The sequence below is a fragment of the Carlito syrichta genome, unplaced genomic scaffold, assembly GCF_000164805.1.
Source record: "Carlito syrichta isolate Samal-C Ts95f unplaced genomic scaffold, Tarsius_syrichta-2.0.1 Scaffold301866, whole genome shotgun sequence".
Classification (NCBI taxonomy): domain Eukaryota; kingdom Metazoa; phylum Chordata; class Mammalia; order Primates; family Tarsiidae; genus Carlito; species Carlito syrichta.
This window is the reverse complement of record NW_007245962.1, coordinates 540,963-560,085: the sequence shown is the minus strand read 5'-3', so window position 1 is coordinate 560,085 and position 19,123 is coordinate 540,963. Positions and strand designations below refer to the sequence as shown.

The 19,123-nt window shown below is 50.0% G+C and overlaps 2 protein-coding genes across 4 annotated transcripts; one reads left to right on the top strand and one right to left on the bottom strand.

The window, feature by feature from the left end:
* Nucleotides 1–1,857: 1,857 nt before the first annotated feature.
* Nucleotides 1,858–6,718, bottom strand: YPEL4 (yippee like 4). Of its 3 annotated transcripts, XM_008055495.1 has the most exons (6): nucleotides 6,461–6,580; nucleotides 5,004–5,139; nucleotides 3,735–4,059; nucleotides 3,527–3,570; nucleotides 3,117–3,225; nucleotides 1,858–2,911 (listed from the first exon to the last, which is right to left on the bottom strand). In XM_008055495.1, the coding sequence occupies exons 3-6, from the start codon at nucleotides 3,873–3,875 to the stop codon at nucleotides 2,822–2,824; spliced, it is 384 nt and encodes a 127-aa protein (XP_008053686.1). In that variant the 5' UTR covers nucleotides 3,876–4,059; nucleotides 5,004–5,139; nucleotides 6,461–6,580; the 3' UTR covers nucleotides 1,858–2,821. The 3 variants fall into 3 exon arrangements, 2 of the variants coding, with proteins under 2 accessions (XP_008053686.1, XP_008053685.1); XM_008055494.1 differs by lacking the exon at nucleotides 5,004–5,139 and having other exon boundaries at nucleotides 6,461–6,718; XR_002481828.1 differs by lacking the exons at nucleotides 1,858–2,911; nucleotides 3,117–3,225; nucleotides 5,004–5,139 and having other exon boundaries at nucleotides 3,503–3,570; nucleotides 6,461–6,710.
* Nucleotides 6,719–11,508: 4,790 nt separating this feature from the next.
* CLP1 (cleavage and polyadenylation factor I subunit 1) lies at nucleotides 11,509–14,444 on the top strand. Its single transcript, XM_008055492.1, has 3 exons — nucleotides 11,509–11,573; nucleotides 12,327–12,954; nucleotides 13,352–14,444. The coding sequence occupies exons 2-3, from the start codon at nucleotides 12,349–12,351 to the stop codon at nucleotides 14,021–14,023; spliced, it is 1,278 nt and encodes a 425-aa protein (XP_008053683.1). The 5' UTR covers nucleotides 11,509–11,573; nucleotides 12,327–12,348; the 3' UTR covers nucleotides 14,024–14,444.
* Nucleotides 14,445–19,123: the final 4,679 nt, after the last annotated feature.

Here is a 19,123-nt window from a genome sequence, read left to right as displayed (position 1 = left end):
GCTGGGACCAGCCACTGCACTTCAGTCTGGGCGACAGAGTGAGACTCCAACTCAAAAAAACCCCCCAAAAAACAAATTTTCTGATGGGGCATGGTTGCTCACGACTCTCAGCAATTTGGGAGACTGAAGCGGGAGGATTGCTTGAGCCCAGGAATTTGAGGCCAGCCTGGGCAACACTGAGATCTTGTCTGTACAAAAAATTTTTAAAAATAGGCTGGGCTTGGTGACTCAGTCTGTAATTCCAGCACTTTGGGAGGCCAAGACAAGTGGATTGCCCGAGCCCATGAGTTCAGACCAGCCTGGGCAACATGGTGAGACCTCTCTACAGTAAATCAAAAAATTAACTGGGTGAGACTCCCAACTCAAAAAAAAAAATAGTTGAGCATGGTGGTGTGTGCTTGTAGTCACAGCTACTCAGGAGGCTGATGCTGTGGTGAGCCAAGCCATGATCGTGCTACTGCACTTCAGCCTGGGCAACAGAGAAAGCCTGACTCAAAAACAAATTTTCCACGTTTCTTCAATGCCAATGGGATAAATCTCAACTTTTTTTTCTTTTTTTTTTTGAGTTGGAGTCTCACTGTCGCCCAAACTGGAGTGCAGTGGCCGCTCCCGGCCACCGCAGCCTCGAACTGCTGAGCTCCGGCGATCCTTCCACCTCAGCCTTCCGAGTAGCCGGAACTACAGGTGCATGCTACCACCCCCGGCTAATTTTTTGATTTATTGTAGAGATGAGGTCTCGCCTGCCCAGACGGGTCTCGAACCCGCGGGCTCAGGCAATTCACTCACCTCAACCTCCCAAAGGCACGGGATTACAGGCTGAGCCACGAGCCCAGCTCATTTCTTCCTATTAACCAAGCTCAAGCTACTGGACACACAACTCCCTCTGCTTGAAACACTCCTACCACTCTTGCCCTTTGCTTATGCAGGTTTTCATTTCTCAAATGCCAATATAGTCTATGGCCATACCACCCTGAACACATCCGGTTCTGTCAAATGCCATTATAGCCATCACGTCTGTGAAGCCTTCCTTGACTCCTCAAATTGAGGCTATGTTCCCCCCCTAAGTGTTTCCTCTACAACCTTGCTCAGAGCACTTATTCCCATCTGCTGGGATCACCTAGGGTTTGGAAGGCCCCCCCACTCGCCAAAAGCTCCAGGAAGTCAGGCCATGGCCACCTTGTTCATGAATCTGCAGTGCTTAACACACTGGCAGGTAATTGGTGCTCTATAAATATTTGCAATATCAGTGAGTGAATCAGGAAATAACAGTATAGCTTACCAAAAAATGATCTTTATGATGGATGTGGCCTGCTCCATAAGTGGTGGGCAACCAGCAACAGTAGGAATTCCATGTCACCGCCCAAAAAAATGCTCCTTGGGTCACATGGTGGCATTAATACTGTGACTTTGAGCTGTTTTATTTCACCTCTTACCAACTGCCAGGGCAGCACAGTTTTCCCTTTAGCTTTAAGTGTGTCCATGAGTTGACCAAAACAACAGAAGCAGGCAGAAAAGCAATGGGACCCTAGAAAACCCTTGTTCTGGGACGAGCCTCTTCCAGTTGCCCAATCCTGGATCCAGGCAAAAATAGACTCATTGTCAAGGGCTCCTGCAGACATGAACTGTTTTGAATGCTCTGGAATACAGCTCACAAAACCCATCACTCTTGCTAAGCGAAACCTCACCTGAATATCCCCTGGTAAAAGCTCAGTGGCACGTGCCACAGATGAGGCTGCTGCTGCCCCCTGGTGGCCTAAAAATGCAGGTTCCCATCCCCACCCCGTGTGTGTGTGTGTGTGTGTGTGTGTGTGTGTGTGTGTGTGTGTGAGAGAGAAAGAGAGGAGAGAGATGGGGACGTTTATGGTACATGCACGGGGAAAGAAACTGAGAGGACAGAGTGCCTCATAGTTGCTTTTTCCCTTTTTATTAAAAATAAACCCAAACACTTTATGTATCATACAAAAGTTTCGTTCGCTGGTGGCAGCCACGGGAAAGACTGGACCCGAAGAGCTGCTTCTCCACCTCCCCTCCAGGGTACTGGGTCCCAGGAAGCAGTGGCTGGGGCCGCGAGACCGCCCACAAAGACTGCTCACTCTGGAAACAGCCAGCTGGGGGTGGGGGGCTGTTCGGGGACAGCTTGCCCCACCCCACCCAATGGCAAAGGTTAGATACTCGAAAGTGCCTCTTTAGTGCCAAGATAAACTAACAAGTGGAGTGAAATGGAAACCCCTGTGATTCCTTTATTTCCCACGGCCTGGGATTTGAGTTTTTCTTCCACCCCCGAGTCCTTTCTCCTACAGATGGGGGTGGGAAACTGTTCACCCTGAGAGACTCTGGTCTCTCCTGGCATCTGAGGCCAAAATTTCACTCCAGCCCAAGCCTTTTCTCATCTGTTATTCTGTGGCCCAGGACTACCCAGCCCCATGACCCAAGGTGTGTCCTGTTCACTCAAAAAGAGGTGAGGGCAAAAACATGCCTCTCGCGGCCCTCTCTGCCTGAACCTGTGCCCTGCTATCGCCTCGGCTTTTCAGGACCTTGGGAACAGAATGACCCACGACCATCCCTCTTCCCCAGCTCTGTCACTCCCTGACTGCTGCGCACTCCTGAGCCTTAACACCCCTGGGGCACCCCCAGACCCCTGTTCCAATAGGGGCCTGGTAGTGATGTGGTGGAGGCGGGGGAGGGATGGGGTGTTGGTTGGAGCCTGGTTTTCCCCAGGGGTGGGGCAGTACTCATGCTGGTATAGACTGCTTGGCAGGGCCAGGGGCAGGTGAGGGGAGGGTGGGGCATGCGGTGGAAGGGCACAGCCTGCCTGAGCCCCTCAGTCCCAGCCGTTGTCCTTCACCATGTGTGACATTTCAATGATGTACTTCCCTTCCTTGTATTTCTGGCTCGTCTCAAAAGCTTGTTCCTGGCGGAGAGGGAAGCAATGACTGTAGAACAGAGCAGCTCCCCTCTGGACCTCACTACCCCGAGGGTCCCCCACCTGGCCCAACCCCCTTAACCAGCTCCCTCTTCCTTCTTCAGATCATGCAAAGTTCTGACGTGTGGTCACTGTGGCTTGGAGGGCCTCAGCGGTTGTCCACGGAAGAGGGTGACCCTCTTCCGATACTTACATATTTCCAGCCCAGTGTGGTTTTGCAGCTCTCGCAGAAAATGTCGGCTACCGAGTGGAGGCCCGTGAGCAGGAGACGCTGTTCTGCTGGGCCGCAACCCACGTTGACCCTGTCTCGGGAAACAGGAAGGACCCAGGACCCAGTGGGGTCACTCTGTCAGTCCAGCCCCCAAACATCCCAAAGGAACATCCATCTGGAGAGAACTGTCAGCCCGTGCCTTTGGCAGTCCACCCCTTTATAGCTAGTGTCTGGGCCTTCTTTTTCAGTTATGAAAAAGAACGCTATGATTTCAGTTCTGCCCAGACTCCCCACAAGAGAACAGCAGATTGATTTTCTGAACCTCTTTGCCAGAGGAAGAGTATTCACATACATACACACAGGCACATGCACAAGGAAAAAGGTAGACTTACACAGAGTTAAACAGGTAGGCTCGGCCATGGCTCCCTTGGAAGGACTGTGGAGACACAAGACAGACAGTGACTGCCAGGAAGTCCTCAGCTGCCCTGCCTGGGTCCCCGCAGGGGCATGGGGGAGAGAGGAGGGACTTTGCTGCATCCCCCCACCCCTGTCATGCTTGGGAGAAAGGAGGTGAGTGGCAGGTTCTCCCCCCCAGCATACCTTGGAAATAAGCTCATCGTGTTTGGCCAAGTGTGCACGGCAGTGCACACAGCTGTAAGTTCGGTGGCAGCGGGGCAGGTAGCTGCGGAAAGTCTTGGTAGGGAGGCAGGTGGGGCCCGGGCCAGGGTCACAGCTGGGCATGACTGGCTGGAGGACAATGCCCTGGCGGGCAGGAGGGGCTGGCGCCGTGCAGCCCCCACACAGACGGTCGCAGGTGAAGCAGCGGAGCAAGTTGGCTAGAGCCGTGTTTCAGGGCAGGAAGGATGTGGGGGGGCTGCCCGGCTAGGGCCCCCCCAGACGAGAACCAGATAGAAATAGAAGTCACCTGGGAAGAGGGGAAGGTGCATCAGGAGAGCTGTGACCTCACAGGGTCCCCTCCCGAGGGGAAATAGGAGAAAGGGCTCAGCCCTTGCCCCTACCTCCTCCATCACCATCAAGTCCCCACCCCCCAGCATCCAGTGGCCTTGTCTCCCCATCTCCTGGATTCCCATCCTACTCTGGCAAGCCCGGCAGTGGTTCCGGGTTTCTGGCGCCACAGCCAGGGAGCCGGTGTCTCTGTCTCCTGGGGCGGCAGCAGGCTCCACCATTTTCCACAGAGAGCAGCCCGCGGGCACAGACGCTGCCATGGGAGCAATATCATCTGCAAGTGCCCTCTCCTTGGTTTTCAGCTGTTTCGTGAGGCTCTGCTTAGTGCAGGCATTGGTAGGCATCGTGTCTCTGGGGCTCAGGGCCTTTGAAAAGTTGGGGATGCCTGGAGGTTTCTCTTTCTCAGCCTTTGTTTGCAATACAATTGGTCTTTTATACATTCTGTAGGTGAGGGAAGAGGAGCATGCCTGCAAGTACACACAGCCTGCCTCAGCCCTTTCCTGGGGCCAGTCTCTTACACTCGGACTGTTCACTAGAACTTTATGGATGTCTCCTCTGGCTCCAAAGACCTCACATGTGTGGCCACCTGTTCCCCAATCAGAAGAAGCACCTGGCTGTCTTCCCTGCCTCGCTTGGTCTCTCTCTCTCACACACACACACTCTCTCTTTCTCAATTATTCTTTATTGAGTGTTGCCTTATCCCTCAGTTAAAGACTTTGGCAGAAAATACCTTTCCTTCAGTCAAATCTGATAGCTGGTGCCAAAGGCAAATGAGTAACAGGGCAGGGCAGTATGGTACAGTAAAAGCCCAGGGCCACAATGGATGGGGGGGGCGGGGCAGAAAGAGTCTCTCATTTTTAAAGGATGTGCTTGGGGCCTGAAGCAGAAAATATTTCCTTCTACCTTCTCCCAGAGGCAGGGACAAACAGCAGTGACTCTGTGGGTGACTGAAGATGCGGTAATTGCTGGGTTCTGATTAGGGATCTTGAGAAAGGTGTTGGCATCTGCCCACGCACCAGCCTCAGCGCGGTTGGGGGTGCTGGAGACAGAGGATAAGAAGGGAGGTGTCCCCTGCTGGCTCCGATAAGCAGGTGAGCTGCTGCCTTCTGCATGGGGCCTTCTGGCCTGGCCCGTTCAGCCTAAGTCTGGTTCAGAGATGCCAGCTGGGTGCTCTGGCAATGCCAGACCACTGAGTAGAGAAGAGGCAGTGCTGGTTCCCGCTAGTCAGGGCACACGGGCTCTCCTCATCCTGTCCTCTGCGGTGGCCACAAGCACCCCGGCTGCTCCACTCTCTCCCAAGGCCGCCAGGCAGTCTCTCCGCAAACCCCCCATAGAGACCATCTTCGTGTCAGGTCCTCTCCCCTTGTCCAGCCCGGGAAGACACTGTGGGCTGAGTTCAGGGTGACATTGGCTCCAGCCGCAGGAGACAGGCCTTTCTCACTAGGTGACCACCGTTCCGCGTCCACTTCACAAGTCTGCCTTCAACTTTGCCTGCAAGTTCCCCTCTGACACGCACCACCTTGAAACACCTCCTTCAAGGGGCTGAGGGAACAGGGGGTGGCTCAGGTCCCCGATATTGGGCTCCTTCCCCAGCCTCGGTTCGTCATGCCTCCCCTCCCTCTCCCCTGCTTCCCCGTCTAGCCAAGCAGAGGCTGCACAGCAGAGGCTGCACAGAAGACCAGAGAATCCTGGGGAGTGGGGTGGGGGGAGCAGGGGTCATTTCTTCCCCATCTCAGATCGCGGGAAGAAGCAAGTTGGGCAAATGACTGGGGAAAAAACAAAGGCAAGCCGAGTGCCGGGGAGAGGATGTTCCCCCAAAGTGAAAGGGAGCTTGGACTGTGGGGGGGGGGAGAGGGAGGGCTGGTGGGGGGACTGACAACTGATAGCAGAGGCGCCCAGGCAGAGGCTTCAGGAACCAGGTGCAAATTCCGTGCCTCTCCAGGAGGGGAAAAAAACGGGGGTGGGGGGGTGGGGGAGACACCTGCTCACAATGGCTTTTCTCATCTGCTCTGAGGTTTCAGCCCCCCCCCAGGCTGGCATCCTGGGTATGGTATGGTCCAAATAATTCGCAGCACAGCCAGCTCCCAGGGCGGACTTTGGGGGTCTGCACCAGCCGCAAAACAATAAACAGTGATGCCTGATGGTGCAGCCAAAGTTGCCGGGAAATAAGTGCAGGAGTCGTCAGAGCTTGGAGAGGGATGAAGGAGCCGAGAGAGCGGAGCGGAGGCAGCGGGGAGGGGGAAGGGAGGACAAAGGGTGGATGAATAATGCTTTTGCAAAGGGGAGAAAGCAACACGCAGCAGGAGGAGGAAATTTGCAAAAGGGAAAAAAATTCATTTGGAGAAGGGCTGCCCCCTCACCTTGAGGTCTGCTCCAGAGATCTCCGTCTATCTCTCTCTCTCTCTCTCTCTCTCTCTCTCAATCTCTCTGCTCACTCTTCTCTCTTCTCTTTCCGCTCCTTCAATTGGGAAGGGGATGGGGCAGGGGCGGGTAGTCGGGGGCTCAAGAATGGGGCTGCAAAGCTGGCCAGCTGCTGGGGGGCCAGAGGTTGTCTCTCGTTCTGTACCTCGATCTGTGGGTGAATGTGGCTGTGTGTTGTGGAACTGCATCATAACACTGTGAGTCATCCATCCCCCCACCCCCCCTCACCTCCCACGTCAGAGCAGGGCTGGGAGACACAGGAGGCGGGTCGGGAGGAAGGGAGGGGGCAGGCATCGAGGGACGCGCTGGGGGAGTGATGCCGGGGAGTCCGGGCGGAAGGACTGGGCGTGGCGGTGGGCGAGAGGAGAGGCAGGTTGTTAAGGAGGGAGGCGGTGTGCCCAGGGAGGTGGAAGGAACCTGGGGGAAGGACAGGGCTGGGCAAGGATGGAGTAAGGGTGGCAGGGCTGGAGAAAAGGAGGTGGCAAGGCTGGTGAAGCAAGAGATGGATGAAAAAGGGAGGCGGCACACACACATCCAAGATGATACATTTTTCTCTTTCAGCTTGGATACCAGCCCTGAAGCAGGGAAAAGGCGAATGTACTAATTGTCATGGATGGCAAACTGTGCCCCCAAACTTATACTGGGTAATTTCAAACCTCAAAGCTTCAGTTTAATAGCCCTGAAGGAGTCATAGACTAAATATGACAAACCTCTTATTGACTGCCTCTCAATTACCTGTGCTTCACGAATACAGACTCCTACATTCCCTAAGATTCTCTATGGGGCTGTAAACTTTACAAGGCAGGTCCCCTGGGAACTTCACCTCTATATCCCAGGATGGCGGTGCCTAGTGTTAGACCCTTGCAGAAAGATGTTCACAAAACAACAGCTAAGTTGCATCTTCAGGCATGGGCCAAGTGCTGGCTTTGGTCTCAGACTGAGTTGGAATCTAAGCTCTGCCAATTACTCACTGTGAACCACCAGGCACATTGCTGCTCTTCTTTGTTCCTCAGTTTCCTTTTCTGTTAGATGATGCTAATAATATTTACCTCATGGAGATGTGGACTAAAGTGAGGTAACATTTAAATGCCTAAAAAGTGCCTGGTACATGATAGGCACTTAGTAAACAGTAGTTAGTGTTATTTCGAATCGACATCCTCAACGTATTGGCCCTCAACCCAAGGCGGATTTATTATTAAATTCTGATATCTCGAGAGACATGTGCCAAAAGTGTGTCTTCCATGGCTATTTGTCTATCAGTTTCCAGTTAAATTTCATTTGACTCAGACTGTTTCTCATACAACACTGTCCTGTGCATGTCACTAAAGTATGTGGACACAGAACATATCCCCTAAAACAAAAACCCCCATTTCGAACAGAGGCTAACATTCAGAAAAATGAAGTGAGACAAAGAGAGGGACTTTCTAGAAAGCAGTGCTTGTGGTTGGTTTGTTTTTCTTCTCACAGGTAAAAAGGGAAAAAAGTTAAGACAGGGAAATGTGGATCATGGGAGACTCTGCCAGTTGAGTATGAAAATAAAAAGGAATTCAAAATATTTCATCAGGGAGGATTCTGGGGTTTAATGTAAATTTTGGAAATACAACATGGGTATCTTGGGAGGATAGTATCAACGATTTGGAACCCACAAGAAAAGCTAGGTCAAGAAAAAAGAGAAGCCAGGCTCGGTGGCTCAGCCTGTAATCTCTTGCTTTTGGGAGGCTGAGGTGAGTGGATTGCCTGAGCCTGCGGGTTCGAGACCCGCCTGGGCAACTTGGCGAGACCTCATCTCTACAATAAATCAAAAATCAGCCGGGCATGGTAGCGCACCTGTAGTTCCAGCTACTTGGAAGGCTGAGGTGGAAGGATCACCGGAGTCCAGCAGGTCGAGGCTGCGGTGGCCGGGAGCGGCCACTGCACTCCAGTCTGGGTGACACAGTGAGACTCCCACACACAAAAAAGAAAAAAGAGATAAGTGTTCTTGTCTGGGCAGCAGATGAGAAAGGAAGTATAAGTAGAGGAAGATTTTGAAGTGTGACTGTTGAAACGAGAAGTGGGAAAATGAAGATGATTAGTTTTGAGGGCATGAACTGAAAGTTTGGAAGTAAAAAGAATACCTGTGAATTTAAATCAACTCAGGAAGCAAATAATCAAGGACTAGCAGGGGAGGAGAATGAGAACATATGAGGACGGTGTTATTTAGATTTGGGGTGGGGATGGCAGGCATGCTTGGTGAAAGATTAAAAGGGAGGAAAAAGTGTGTAGGCAAGCACATGTCTCCGATGTACCCTGACTCACTCTGTGTTTATGAAGTAAAATGGAGAGCAGTCTAAAGGGAGGGAGGGGGTTCTTCTAAGTTCAGCTTGAGGTGGTTATACAGTATCCAAATAAGGATGACCTTCAGGTAATTGGGAGAAACTGCCTCAAGGAAGAGAATGTGGAGGCGAAGGATCTGGGAAACCGAAAGGATGAGCTCACCCAGGGAGAACAATGGCAAGTAGAACTGAAGTTCTGAAGAATGGTGAAAGATGAGGGGACAGCCAATAGTTAATTGAAAAGCCAATACATGCATGTTGAATGAGTGAAATAATTGAAGCAAAACATCCAAAAAAACCGTGAGAAGAGACAAGTAAGGATGGCAATGTTTGGAGAGCGCCTGCTACGTAGGGCCAGGAAGAGAAAAGCAAACCAGAAAATCTTCCCAGGCTCCTCAATATGACTTAACCATGTGAGCTGGACTGAAGAAAGTACTCGCCTGCAAAGTGGGGATGACAATTATGGTACCTACTGCACAGGATTCTTGCAAGGGTTAAATAAATTTACACCTGGAAAGCCCATAGAATAGTACCTAGAATCTAACACTATGTAACTGTTTGCTATTACTATAATTGAGCTCAGACTCCAGAATTCTGGGTTTGAGTCCTAACTCTAATTATTATTATTAATTATTATTATTATTATTATTGAGTTGGAGTCTCACTCGGTTGCCCAGACTGGAGTGCAGTGGCCACTCCTTCTGCCTCAGCCTTCCGGGTAGCTGGAATTACAGGTATGCGCTACCATGCCCGGCTGATTTTTTTTTTTTTATTTTATTTATTGTAGAGATGAGGTCTCGCTGCCCAGGCGGGTCTCGAACCCCTGGGCTCAGGCAATCCACTCACCTCAGCCTCCCAAAGGCGCGGGATTACAGGCTGAGCCACCGAGCCTGGCTAATTATTATCTAATTATTTGTGACTGTTTAGGTAAGTCCTTTCACCTATCTTAGTCTCCTTCCCCATCTGAAATCGGAGTTAATAAAGCTGACTTTACAGGATGACTGTGAAAGAAGATACCTGAAAGGGCTTTGAAAAATGTTAAGTATCGTACGAATACATGGTGTTACTACAGGGTCCCCCCACACTCTAATAAATACTTGAAAAATAACATCAGATATTTTCTGTTACAGGCATTGTGCTTAGGTGCTTTATGGGCAAATCCCTCCAATCTGCAAAAACAATTTTAAGAAGTACTGTTATTATCCCTATTTTACAGACAAAAAACGATCTCAGAGAGATGAAGCCTGTGATTCGCTCAAAGTCACACCGGGAGTAGTGGCACAGCAAATAATGCAAGATCCCAAAGTCCAAGTTCGTGAGAAGAGGATTATAGACGTAGCCGAATCTGTTGGCTGGAGGGTGGGGTGGGGTAAATGACTGACCTTGGATATGTATCAGAGATTTAGGGAGGGAAACAAGAGCCCTCAACAAAAATTCCCACTTAGGGGTTGTTGGGTAATGACTGACTTATAAGAAAAATGGCAGAAATAATGGGATTTTTATTTTATTTTTGAATCGAAGTCTCACTGTGTCGCCCAGGCTGGAGTGCAGTGGGACGCTCACGGCCACCGCAGCCTCGACCTGCTGAGTTCAGACGATCTTTCCGCTTCAGCCTTCCAAGTACCTGGAACTACAGGTGCGGGCCACCACGCCCGGCTTTTTTTTTTTTTTTTAATCTATTGTAGAGAGAAGGTCTCACTATGTTTCCCAGGCTGGTCTCGAACTCGAGGGCTCAGGCATTCCTCTCGCCTCGGCCCAAAATGCTGGGATTACAGACCTTGAGCCACTGCGCCCGGCTATTCTTTTATTAAAGACTTTTTTTTTTGGTTTTTTGGTTTTTTGCTTGAGTCGGAGTCTCACTCGGTCACCCAGTCTCACTCTGTCACCCGGCCACCGCAGCCTCGACCTGCTGGGCTCCGGCGATCCTGCCGCCTCAGCCTTCCGAGTAGCCGGAATTACAGGCGCGCGCTCCCACGCCCGGCTGATTTTTGGATTTATGGTAGAGATGAGGTCTCGCTGCCCAGGCGGGTCTCGAACCCGCGGGCTCAGGCACTCAGCTCACCTCAGCCTCCCCAGGGCGCGGGATTACAGGCTGAGCCACCGAGCCCGGCAAGACTTTTTTTTAAAAATGCCTTCTATGTGCCCAGCACTGTCAGGTGGAGAATGACGGCTTCAGCGCAGCCTCCGACAGTCTGTTTTCCTCCGCTTTCCCCACCCGTTGGTCTTCTCCTGCCCCAAACGAGGTTTTGTTCATTGCCCCGCTTCCTGGCTTCAGGTCCAGGCCACGCTGGGACCCAGAGAGTGAGTCCTCCCCTCCCTTCCTGGATATGCTTCCCTTCCTGGGCTGTAGGGGAGCACGAACACCGGGGAGAGATCGCTCCACCAACGCTGACCGACGAAATTGGGTCCCTCGGCGTGTCCCGGCCCCCGAGGGGGCGTGACCGCCACGCCCTCTAACCCCCTCCCGCCGGCTTTGCGGACAATGACGGTCGCCGCCCCGCCCACCTCTGGCGTCGTGAGCCAAACAATCCTTGACTACAACTCCCCGAAGGCTGAGCGGCGGACCGACTGCAAAACTACACATCCCAAGACACATCGCGCGACCGCGTCGCCTTTTAGTGCGCAAGCGCGGAGCCGTGTTTGTTTCCGGCGTGCGCCTGGCTGAGCCTCGCTCGTGCTCTGGTTTGGGTCCTGCTGGGGGGGACTTCTGGGTTTGCCGGTTGGGCTCGTGGCTGTTCAGGTGAGATAAGCTCAGGCACGCGACTGTCGCTTCCTTCGAGGCCTGGGCAGATTTCGGTGTCTGGGGAGGATGGGACAAATGTACCCAGAGCTGCAGTCCCGGATGGAAAAGAATTCTTCCCCTTTCCTTGTCGTTTTCTAGTGTACGAAGTACTTTTTTCAAAAACTTCCACAGTTCTTGTTTATCTCCGGGACAATCCTGTATGTGAGGAAGTGTAGCTGTCTCGTTGACAGCTTCAAGGGTTCAGTGAGGTTAAGAGGTTGTCTAAAAATACTACCAATAGTTGCCGAGACGGGACTTAGGATGTTGTCTAAGTTCAAACCCGGTGTCCCCTGCTTTGCTTCCATATTGCAGATGCCTTTTCTTGTTGACTAAGAAGGTTTAGGTGGGGGACACGTATTACATTCTTAAGTCTGGAGTTTACCCATAGAGTGATGAAGGGAAGGACGAAGGTGATACAATCAAGTCTATTGTCAGTCTGTGGGTATAGTTTTCCTCTCTGTCTGAGACCTTTACCTGTATTCACTCAGCGTATTCACTGAGGTGCCTGTAGTTTGTCTGTTGTAGGCACTAGAGATATGGTAACAAGCAAAAATACCCAACCTTTTCATCCTCTGGGGGAGACAGATAAGAAACAAATATACAGTGAAACAATGGTGATAAATACGGAGAAAATTAAAGCAAGGTAGAGGGAAACACCCGTTGGAGGATTTGAGGACTGACTTATGATTGGGTCTGATATTTGTGTTCTAGTGACAGCAGCTACACAGAAAAGATGGGAGAGGAGGCTGGCGATGACAAGAAGCCAACGACTAAATTCGAACTAGAGCGAGAAACAGAACTTCGCTTTGAGGTGGAAGCTTCTCAGTCAGTTCAGCTGGAGTTGTTGGCTGGCATGGCAGAGATCTTTGGCACGGAGCTGACCCGAAACAAGAAATTCACCTTTGATGCTGGTGCCAAGGTGGCTGTTTTCACTTGGCATGGCTGTTCTGTGCAACTGAGTGGCCGTACCGAGGTGGCTTACGTCTCCAAGGACACACCTATGTTGCTTTACCTCAACACTCACACGGCCTTGGAGCAGATGCGGAGGCAAGCAGAAAAGGAAGAAGAACGAGGCCCCCGAGTGATGGTGGTGGGCCCCACCGACGTGGGCAAGTCCACAGTGTGTCGCCTGCTGCTCAACTATGCAGTGCGTTTGGGCCGCCGTCCCACCTATGTGGAGCTGGATGTGGGCCAGGGCTCTGTGTCCATCCCTGGTACCATGGGGGCCCTGTACATTGAACGGCCTGCAGATGTTGAAGAGGGTTTCTCTATCCAGGCCCCTCTGGTTTATCATTTTGGTTCCACCACTCCTGGCACCAACATCAAGCTTTATAATAAGGTGAGAGCCAGAGCAAGGTAGAATGGAGGGATCACTTGCTATCAGGGTAGAAAGCTGTAGGATAGTTTGCTCGTTAAAACTGCCTGTGGTTTGTTTTCCTCTCAGGTGGTATTCCTGCCACATTCTTTCAGAAAAGGCAATTTTGAATATGTCAACCTCAGATTGTTAAACATTTCTGTGAATCTGTTCTTGGTAATGTATTAGATTGCCACTAAGGATATAAAACAGGAGACAGAAGAAGCAACATAATTAAATCCACGTTATGAGGTCAAAACCACAGCAATTGAAAATGCCATTTTTCTTGTATCTAAACCGCTCATTCTAAAGAGGGACAAAATAGCCACAGGTTTGTCTGTTTTTGCTGCTGTTGTTCTTACCTTGGTCCTTTCTTTTGCAGATTACATCCCGTTTAGCAGATGTGTTCAATCAAAGGTGTGAGGTGAACCGAAGGGCCTCTGTGTCTGGCTGTGTTATTAACACCTGTGGCTGGGTCAAGGGCTCTGGTTATCAGGCCCTGGTGCATGCAGCCTCAGCTTTTGAGGTGGATGTGGTCGTGGTTCTGGATCAAGAACGACTGTACAATGAATTGAAACGGGACCTGCCCCACTTTGTACGCACTGTGCTGCTTCCTAAATCAGGGGGTGTGGTGGAGCGCTCCAAGGACTTCCGGCGGGAATGTAGGGATGAGCGTATTCGTGAGTATTTCTATGGATTCCGAGGCTGTTTCTATCCCCATGCCTTCAATGTCAAATTTTCAGATGTGAAAATCTACAAAGTTGGGGCACCCACCATCCCAGACTCCTGTTTGCCTTTGGGCATGTCTCAGGAGGACAATCAGCTTAAATTAGTACCTGTCACCCCTGGCCGTGATATGGTGCACCATCTACTGAGTGTTAGCACTGCTGAGGGTACAGAGGAGAACCTTTCCGAGACAAGTGTGGCTGGCTTCATTGTGGTGACCAGCGTGGACCTAGAGCATCAAGTGTTTACTGTCCTGTCTCCAGCCCCTCGCCCACTGCCTAAGAACTTTCTTCTCATCATGGATATCCGGTTCATGGACCTTAAGTAGAGATCAGCAGAACACCTTGCTGCCTGGGATGTAGAGATCTGGCCATCACCAGAGGCAGCTTGGCTGAGATACAAGAATCTATTGAGGCCAGCTGATCAGTAAACTGTGGGCTAGTAGAAAGCATGTGTTCTACCTCTAAGAGCAGGTAGTGGTAACCTGACTCTTCTAATCTTGAACCCAAAGGAAAACCATGAGACTGTAATTGGTTTCTTAGATCACCTGAGTTGCCACTTTGAATTTTCTGAGCCGCTGGAGAATTTCATTTCTTTCACTGTGCTATGTGGTTTTTAAAATCACTGCTTTGTATTCTGTATATAATACTGGCTATTTCATTTATCCAGGATGAACGTTAAATAGAGGGACTCCTTCCAAAAAAGTTCAAACTTAAAAATTTTTTATTTTAATAAATATTTTTACCATACTACATAAGTTGGTGTAATTTTTTTAAATGTACTTCTTTCCTCTGAGCATTATAGGAACATTGTTGGAATCATTTATTGCTAAAATACTTAAAGGGCAGGAAAACAACCTACCTGTGAGCCAAGACAGTGAATTTTTATGATGCTTCCCCTTTCCTCTGTACTTAGGTAGATAGATGGTAAATCTGTTATCAGTGCTGAGTTTACTGTGGGGAGTTGAAAAGGCTAGTGAAAATCTTGGGATAAGATTTCAGATCAGGCTGGGTTCAGTGGCTCAGTTTATAATCCCAGCACTCTGGAAGGCCGAGGCAAGTGGATTGCCTGAGCCCGCGGGTTCGCGACCAGCCCAGGCAACTTGGTGAGACCTCGTCTCTACAATAAATCAAAAATTAGCCAGGCATGGTAACATGTGCCTGTAGTTCTGGCTACTTGGAAGGCTGAGGCAGAAGAATAGCTGGAGCCCAGCAACCTGTGAATGTGCCACTGCACTCCAGCCTGGGCAATGGAGTGAGACTCCAACATAAAAAAAGAAAAAAAGATTATGACCAGGCTCGGTGTGGCTCAGCCTGTAATCCCACGCTTTCGGAGACTGAGGTGAGTGGATTGCCTGAGCCCGCGGGTTCAAGACCCGCCTGGGCAACTTGGTGAGACCTCATCTCTACAATAAATCAAAAAATTAGCCGGGTGTGGTAGCTCACGCCTGTAGTTCCAGCTACTTGGAAGGCTGAGGCGGAAGGATTGTCGGAGCCCAGCAGGTCGAGGCTGCGGTGGCCAGGAGCGGCCACTGCCCTCCAGTCTGGGCGACAGAGACTCCAACTCAAAAAAGAAGAAGAAAAAAGATTTTGGATCTAATCATCTTCCAGAAGTAGCTGATTTTCTCTCTGGTGCAGCTATCTTTCTTGTCTATTTTGTTGGAACTAGGTCCTAAGGAACAGTGTAGCCTCAGCTTTCAGGTGGTAAGAAGGTGGGAAAGCCCATTCTTTTTGATCTGCAAATGATTGGTGTCACACCTATAATCCCAACACTTTGGAAGGCCAAGGTGGGAGAATTGCTTGAGCTCAGAAGTTTTTTTTTCTTTTTTTTTTTTTGAGTTGGAGTCTGTTGCCCAGGCTGGAAAGTAGTGGCACACTCACGACCATGGCAGCCTCCACCTCCTGGGCTCAGGCGATCCTTCCACCTCGGCCTTCCAGGTAGCTGGAACTACAAGCGTGCGCTACCATGCCTGGCTAATTTGATTTACTGTAGGGGTGAGGTCTTACCAAGTTGCCCAGGCTGGTCTCAAATCCCTGAACTCAGGCAATCCTCTCACCTCAGCCTCCCACAGTGCTGGGTGTTTATAGACTTGAGCTACCGTGCCTAGCTGAGCTCAGAAGTTTGAGACTAGCCTGGTCAACATAGCAAAACCCTGTTTCTTTCTTTTTTTTTTTTGAGTTGGAGTCTCACTTTGTTGCCCAGACTGGAGTGCAGTGGCATGCTACCGGCCACTGCAGCCTCGACCTGTTGGGCTCCGGCGATGCTTCTGCCTCAGCCTTCCAAGTAGCTGGAATTACAGGCGTGTGCTACCACGCCCGGCTAATTTTTTGATTTATTGTAGAGATGAGGTCTTGCCAAGTTGCCCAGGCGGGTCTTGAACCCGCGTGCTCAGGCAGTCCACTCACCTCAGCCTCCCAAAGCGCAGGATTACAGGCTGAGCCACCGAGCCCGGCTGCAAAACTCTGTTTCTAACAAAATAATGTTGGCATGGTGGTGCATGCGTGTAGTCCCAGCTACTTAGGAAGCTGAAGTGGAAGGATTGTCTGGGCCCAGGAGTTTGAGGCTGCGGTGAGCTGTGATCATACCACTGTACTCTAGCCTGGATGACAGATTTAGACCCCAACTCAAAAAATAAATAAATTAAGCTGGGCTCGGTGGCTCAGCCTGTAATCCCGCGCCTTTGGGAGGCTGAGGTGAGTGGACTGCCTGAGCACGCGGGTTCAAGACCCGCCTGGGCAACTTGGCAAGACCTCATCTCCACAATAAATCAAAAAAATAAATAAATAAGCTGGGCGTGATTGCGCGTGCCTGTAATTCTAGCTACTCGGAAGGCTGAGGTGGAAGGATCACTGGAGCCCAGCAGGCCGAGGCTGCGGTGGCCAGGAGCATGCCACTGCCCTCCAGCCTGGGTGACAGAGTGAGACTCCAACTCAAAAAAAAAACAAAAACAAAAATAAATAAATAAGCTGGGTATGGTGGTATGCGCCTGTAGTTCCAGCTACTTGGAAGGCTGAGGCAGAGGGATCGTCTGAGCCCAGCAGGTAGAGGCTGCAGTGGCTGTGAGCATGCCACTGCACTGCAGCCTGGGTGAGAATGAGACTCCGACTCAAAAACAAACAAAAAATATGCCATTCATCCATTCCTTTTTTCCACAAATATTTACTGAGCACCTGTTGTTTGCCATGAACATTCTAGATGGGGAACAAGATAGACAAAGTTTTATGGAACTTACATTATATAATGTACAAATTATAAAAGGTAAATACTGGCTAGGCTTAGTGGCTGACGCCTGTAATCTCAGTACTTTGGGAGGCTGAGTCAGGAGGATCACTTGAGGTCAAGAGTTTGAGGCTGCAGTGAGCTATTGTGCCACTGCACTCCAGCCTGTTCAGCAGAGAGAGACCCTGTTTCTAAAAAAAAAAAAATGCTATACAGAGACTTGAGGGATATGAGACAGAGTGTCTGAAGACTACTTTAGATTGGGTAGTTAGGAAAGACCCTTCCTGAGCACACATTTTCAGCTAAGACCTGAATGTGAAGTCAGGCAAAACCCTAGTACAGGAACAAGCTTGATGAATTTGGTGAAGAGAAAAGCCAATGTGGTAGGAGTGTCAAGGGAGAGTGGTTAATGAGGCTGGAAGGCACAGCGAAGACCAGATGATTTAAGGCTTTTGTAAGTCAGGTAAATAATTTCTTTTTTATTTAATAGCTGGGGCTCACTATGTTGCCCAGGCTGGCCTCATTTCTGGGCTCAAGTGATTTACCTGCCTCAGTCTCCCAAGTAGCTGGGACTATATAGGCTTATGCCACCATGCCTGATTTGAGAATGAATTTTTACTTATGTATGTATGTATTTTTCAGTGAGTCTCACTCCGTCACTCAGGCTGGAGTGTAGTGGCATATTATGGCTACTGCAGCCTCGACCTGCTGGGCTCCGGTGATCCTTCTGCCTCAGCCTTCCAGGTAGCTGGAATGATAGGCATGCACCACCATGCCCGGCTAATTTTTTAATTTATTGTAGAGAATGAGGTCTCGCCAAGTTGCCCAGGCTGGTCTCTAACCTGTGTTGCGGGCAATCCTCTTGCCTCAGCCTCCCAAAGTGCTGGGATTACAAGTGTGAATCACTGCACCCAGTTAAATTTTATTCTAAAAGCAGTGGGAAATCACAGAGCAGGGATGGTTAAGGAGATAAATGACTTGATCTACTATACATTTTGAAAAGACCTCTGCTTTGTGGAGAGTGGATTATAGGGGCACACTTGGAAGCAAGGACACAAATTAGGAGATGGTGGTAATCTCGAGGTAGAATTGATGGGGGATTGCAGACTAGGGAAGCAGCGGTGCAGCTGGTGATAGTTTGCTTTGGGATAGTTTGAAGGTAAGATGGGTGGGACTTCCTGATGGGAGCGGTAAAGAAAAGAAAATGGAATCAAGGGTGATTCCTAGATTATTTTTTTAACTAGAGAAACTAGATTGGCTATGATATAGACGAGATATAATAGCTCAGCAGTGCTAACCCTCAACTATTAGTTTTCCATATGGAGAGATCACATAGGCAGTGGGAAATATGAACCTGGAAAGTTCACAAGAGCCAGCGGTCTATAGAAGGCTTTCAAGCAGTGATACTGGATGAAGTAGTTTAGGGACTGTGTACATTGTGACTGTGTAAATGGAGGTGAGAAGGAAGCAAAGGATGGAACTGCAGGGCACTCCTAATGTAAGAGGTCAAACAATGGAAACTAGTAAAGGAGATGTGATTATCACTTTAGAAGCATGGATCTCAGTATTGACCTCGAACAGTGTAGTCTTGAAATGGTGAGGATAGGCTGGGCATGGTGGCTCAATCTTGTAATCTAGCATTTGGGAGGGTGAGGTGTGAAAGGTTCGCCAGAGTCCAGGGGCTCAAGAACAGCCTGGAAAACTTGGTGAGACCTTGTCTTTACAATAAATAAAAAAATCAGCAGGGTATGGTGGCAGCACCTGTAGTTCCAGCTACTTGGAAGGTTGAGGCAGAAGGATCACCTGAGCCCAGGAGGTCCAGGCTGCAGTAGATGTGAGCATGCCACTGCACTCCAGCCTGGGCGACAGAGTGAGACTCCATCTCAAAAAAAAAAAAACAAGAAAAAGAAAAGAAAAGAAATGGTGAGACTACAAGCCTTGCAAATATAGACTGAAGATATAAACTGAGGGAGTAAAGGTAACAAGTATAGAAGGCTTTTTTTCAGAAGTTTTGCTAAGGACATGGGGGGTGTAAGGTGGTTGGTGGTTATAGTGAAGGTGGCTTTGTTAGTTTTTTAGATAAGATGATGCCTCTCATCAGACTCTAGAGGGAAAGAGATTAACGATGGGTATGTGTCAAATAAAATGTAAAAAAAGCCGGGCTCGGTGGCTCAGCCTGTAATCCCGTGCCTTTGGGAGGCTGAGGTGA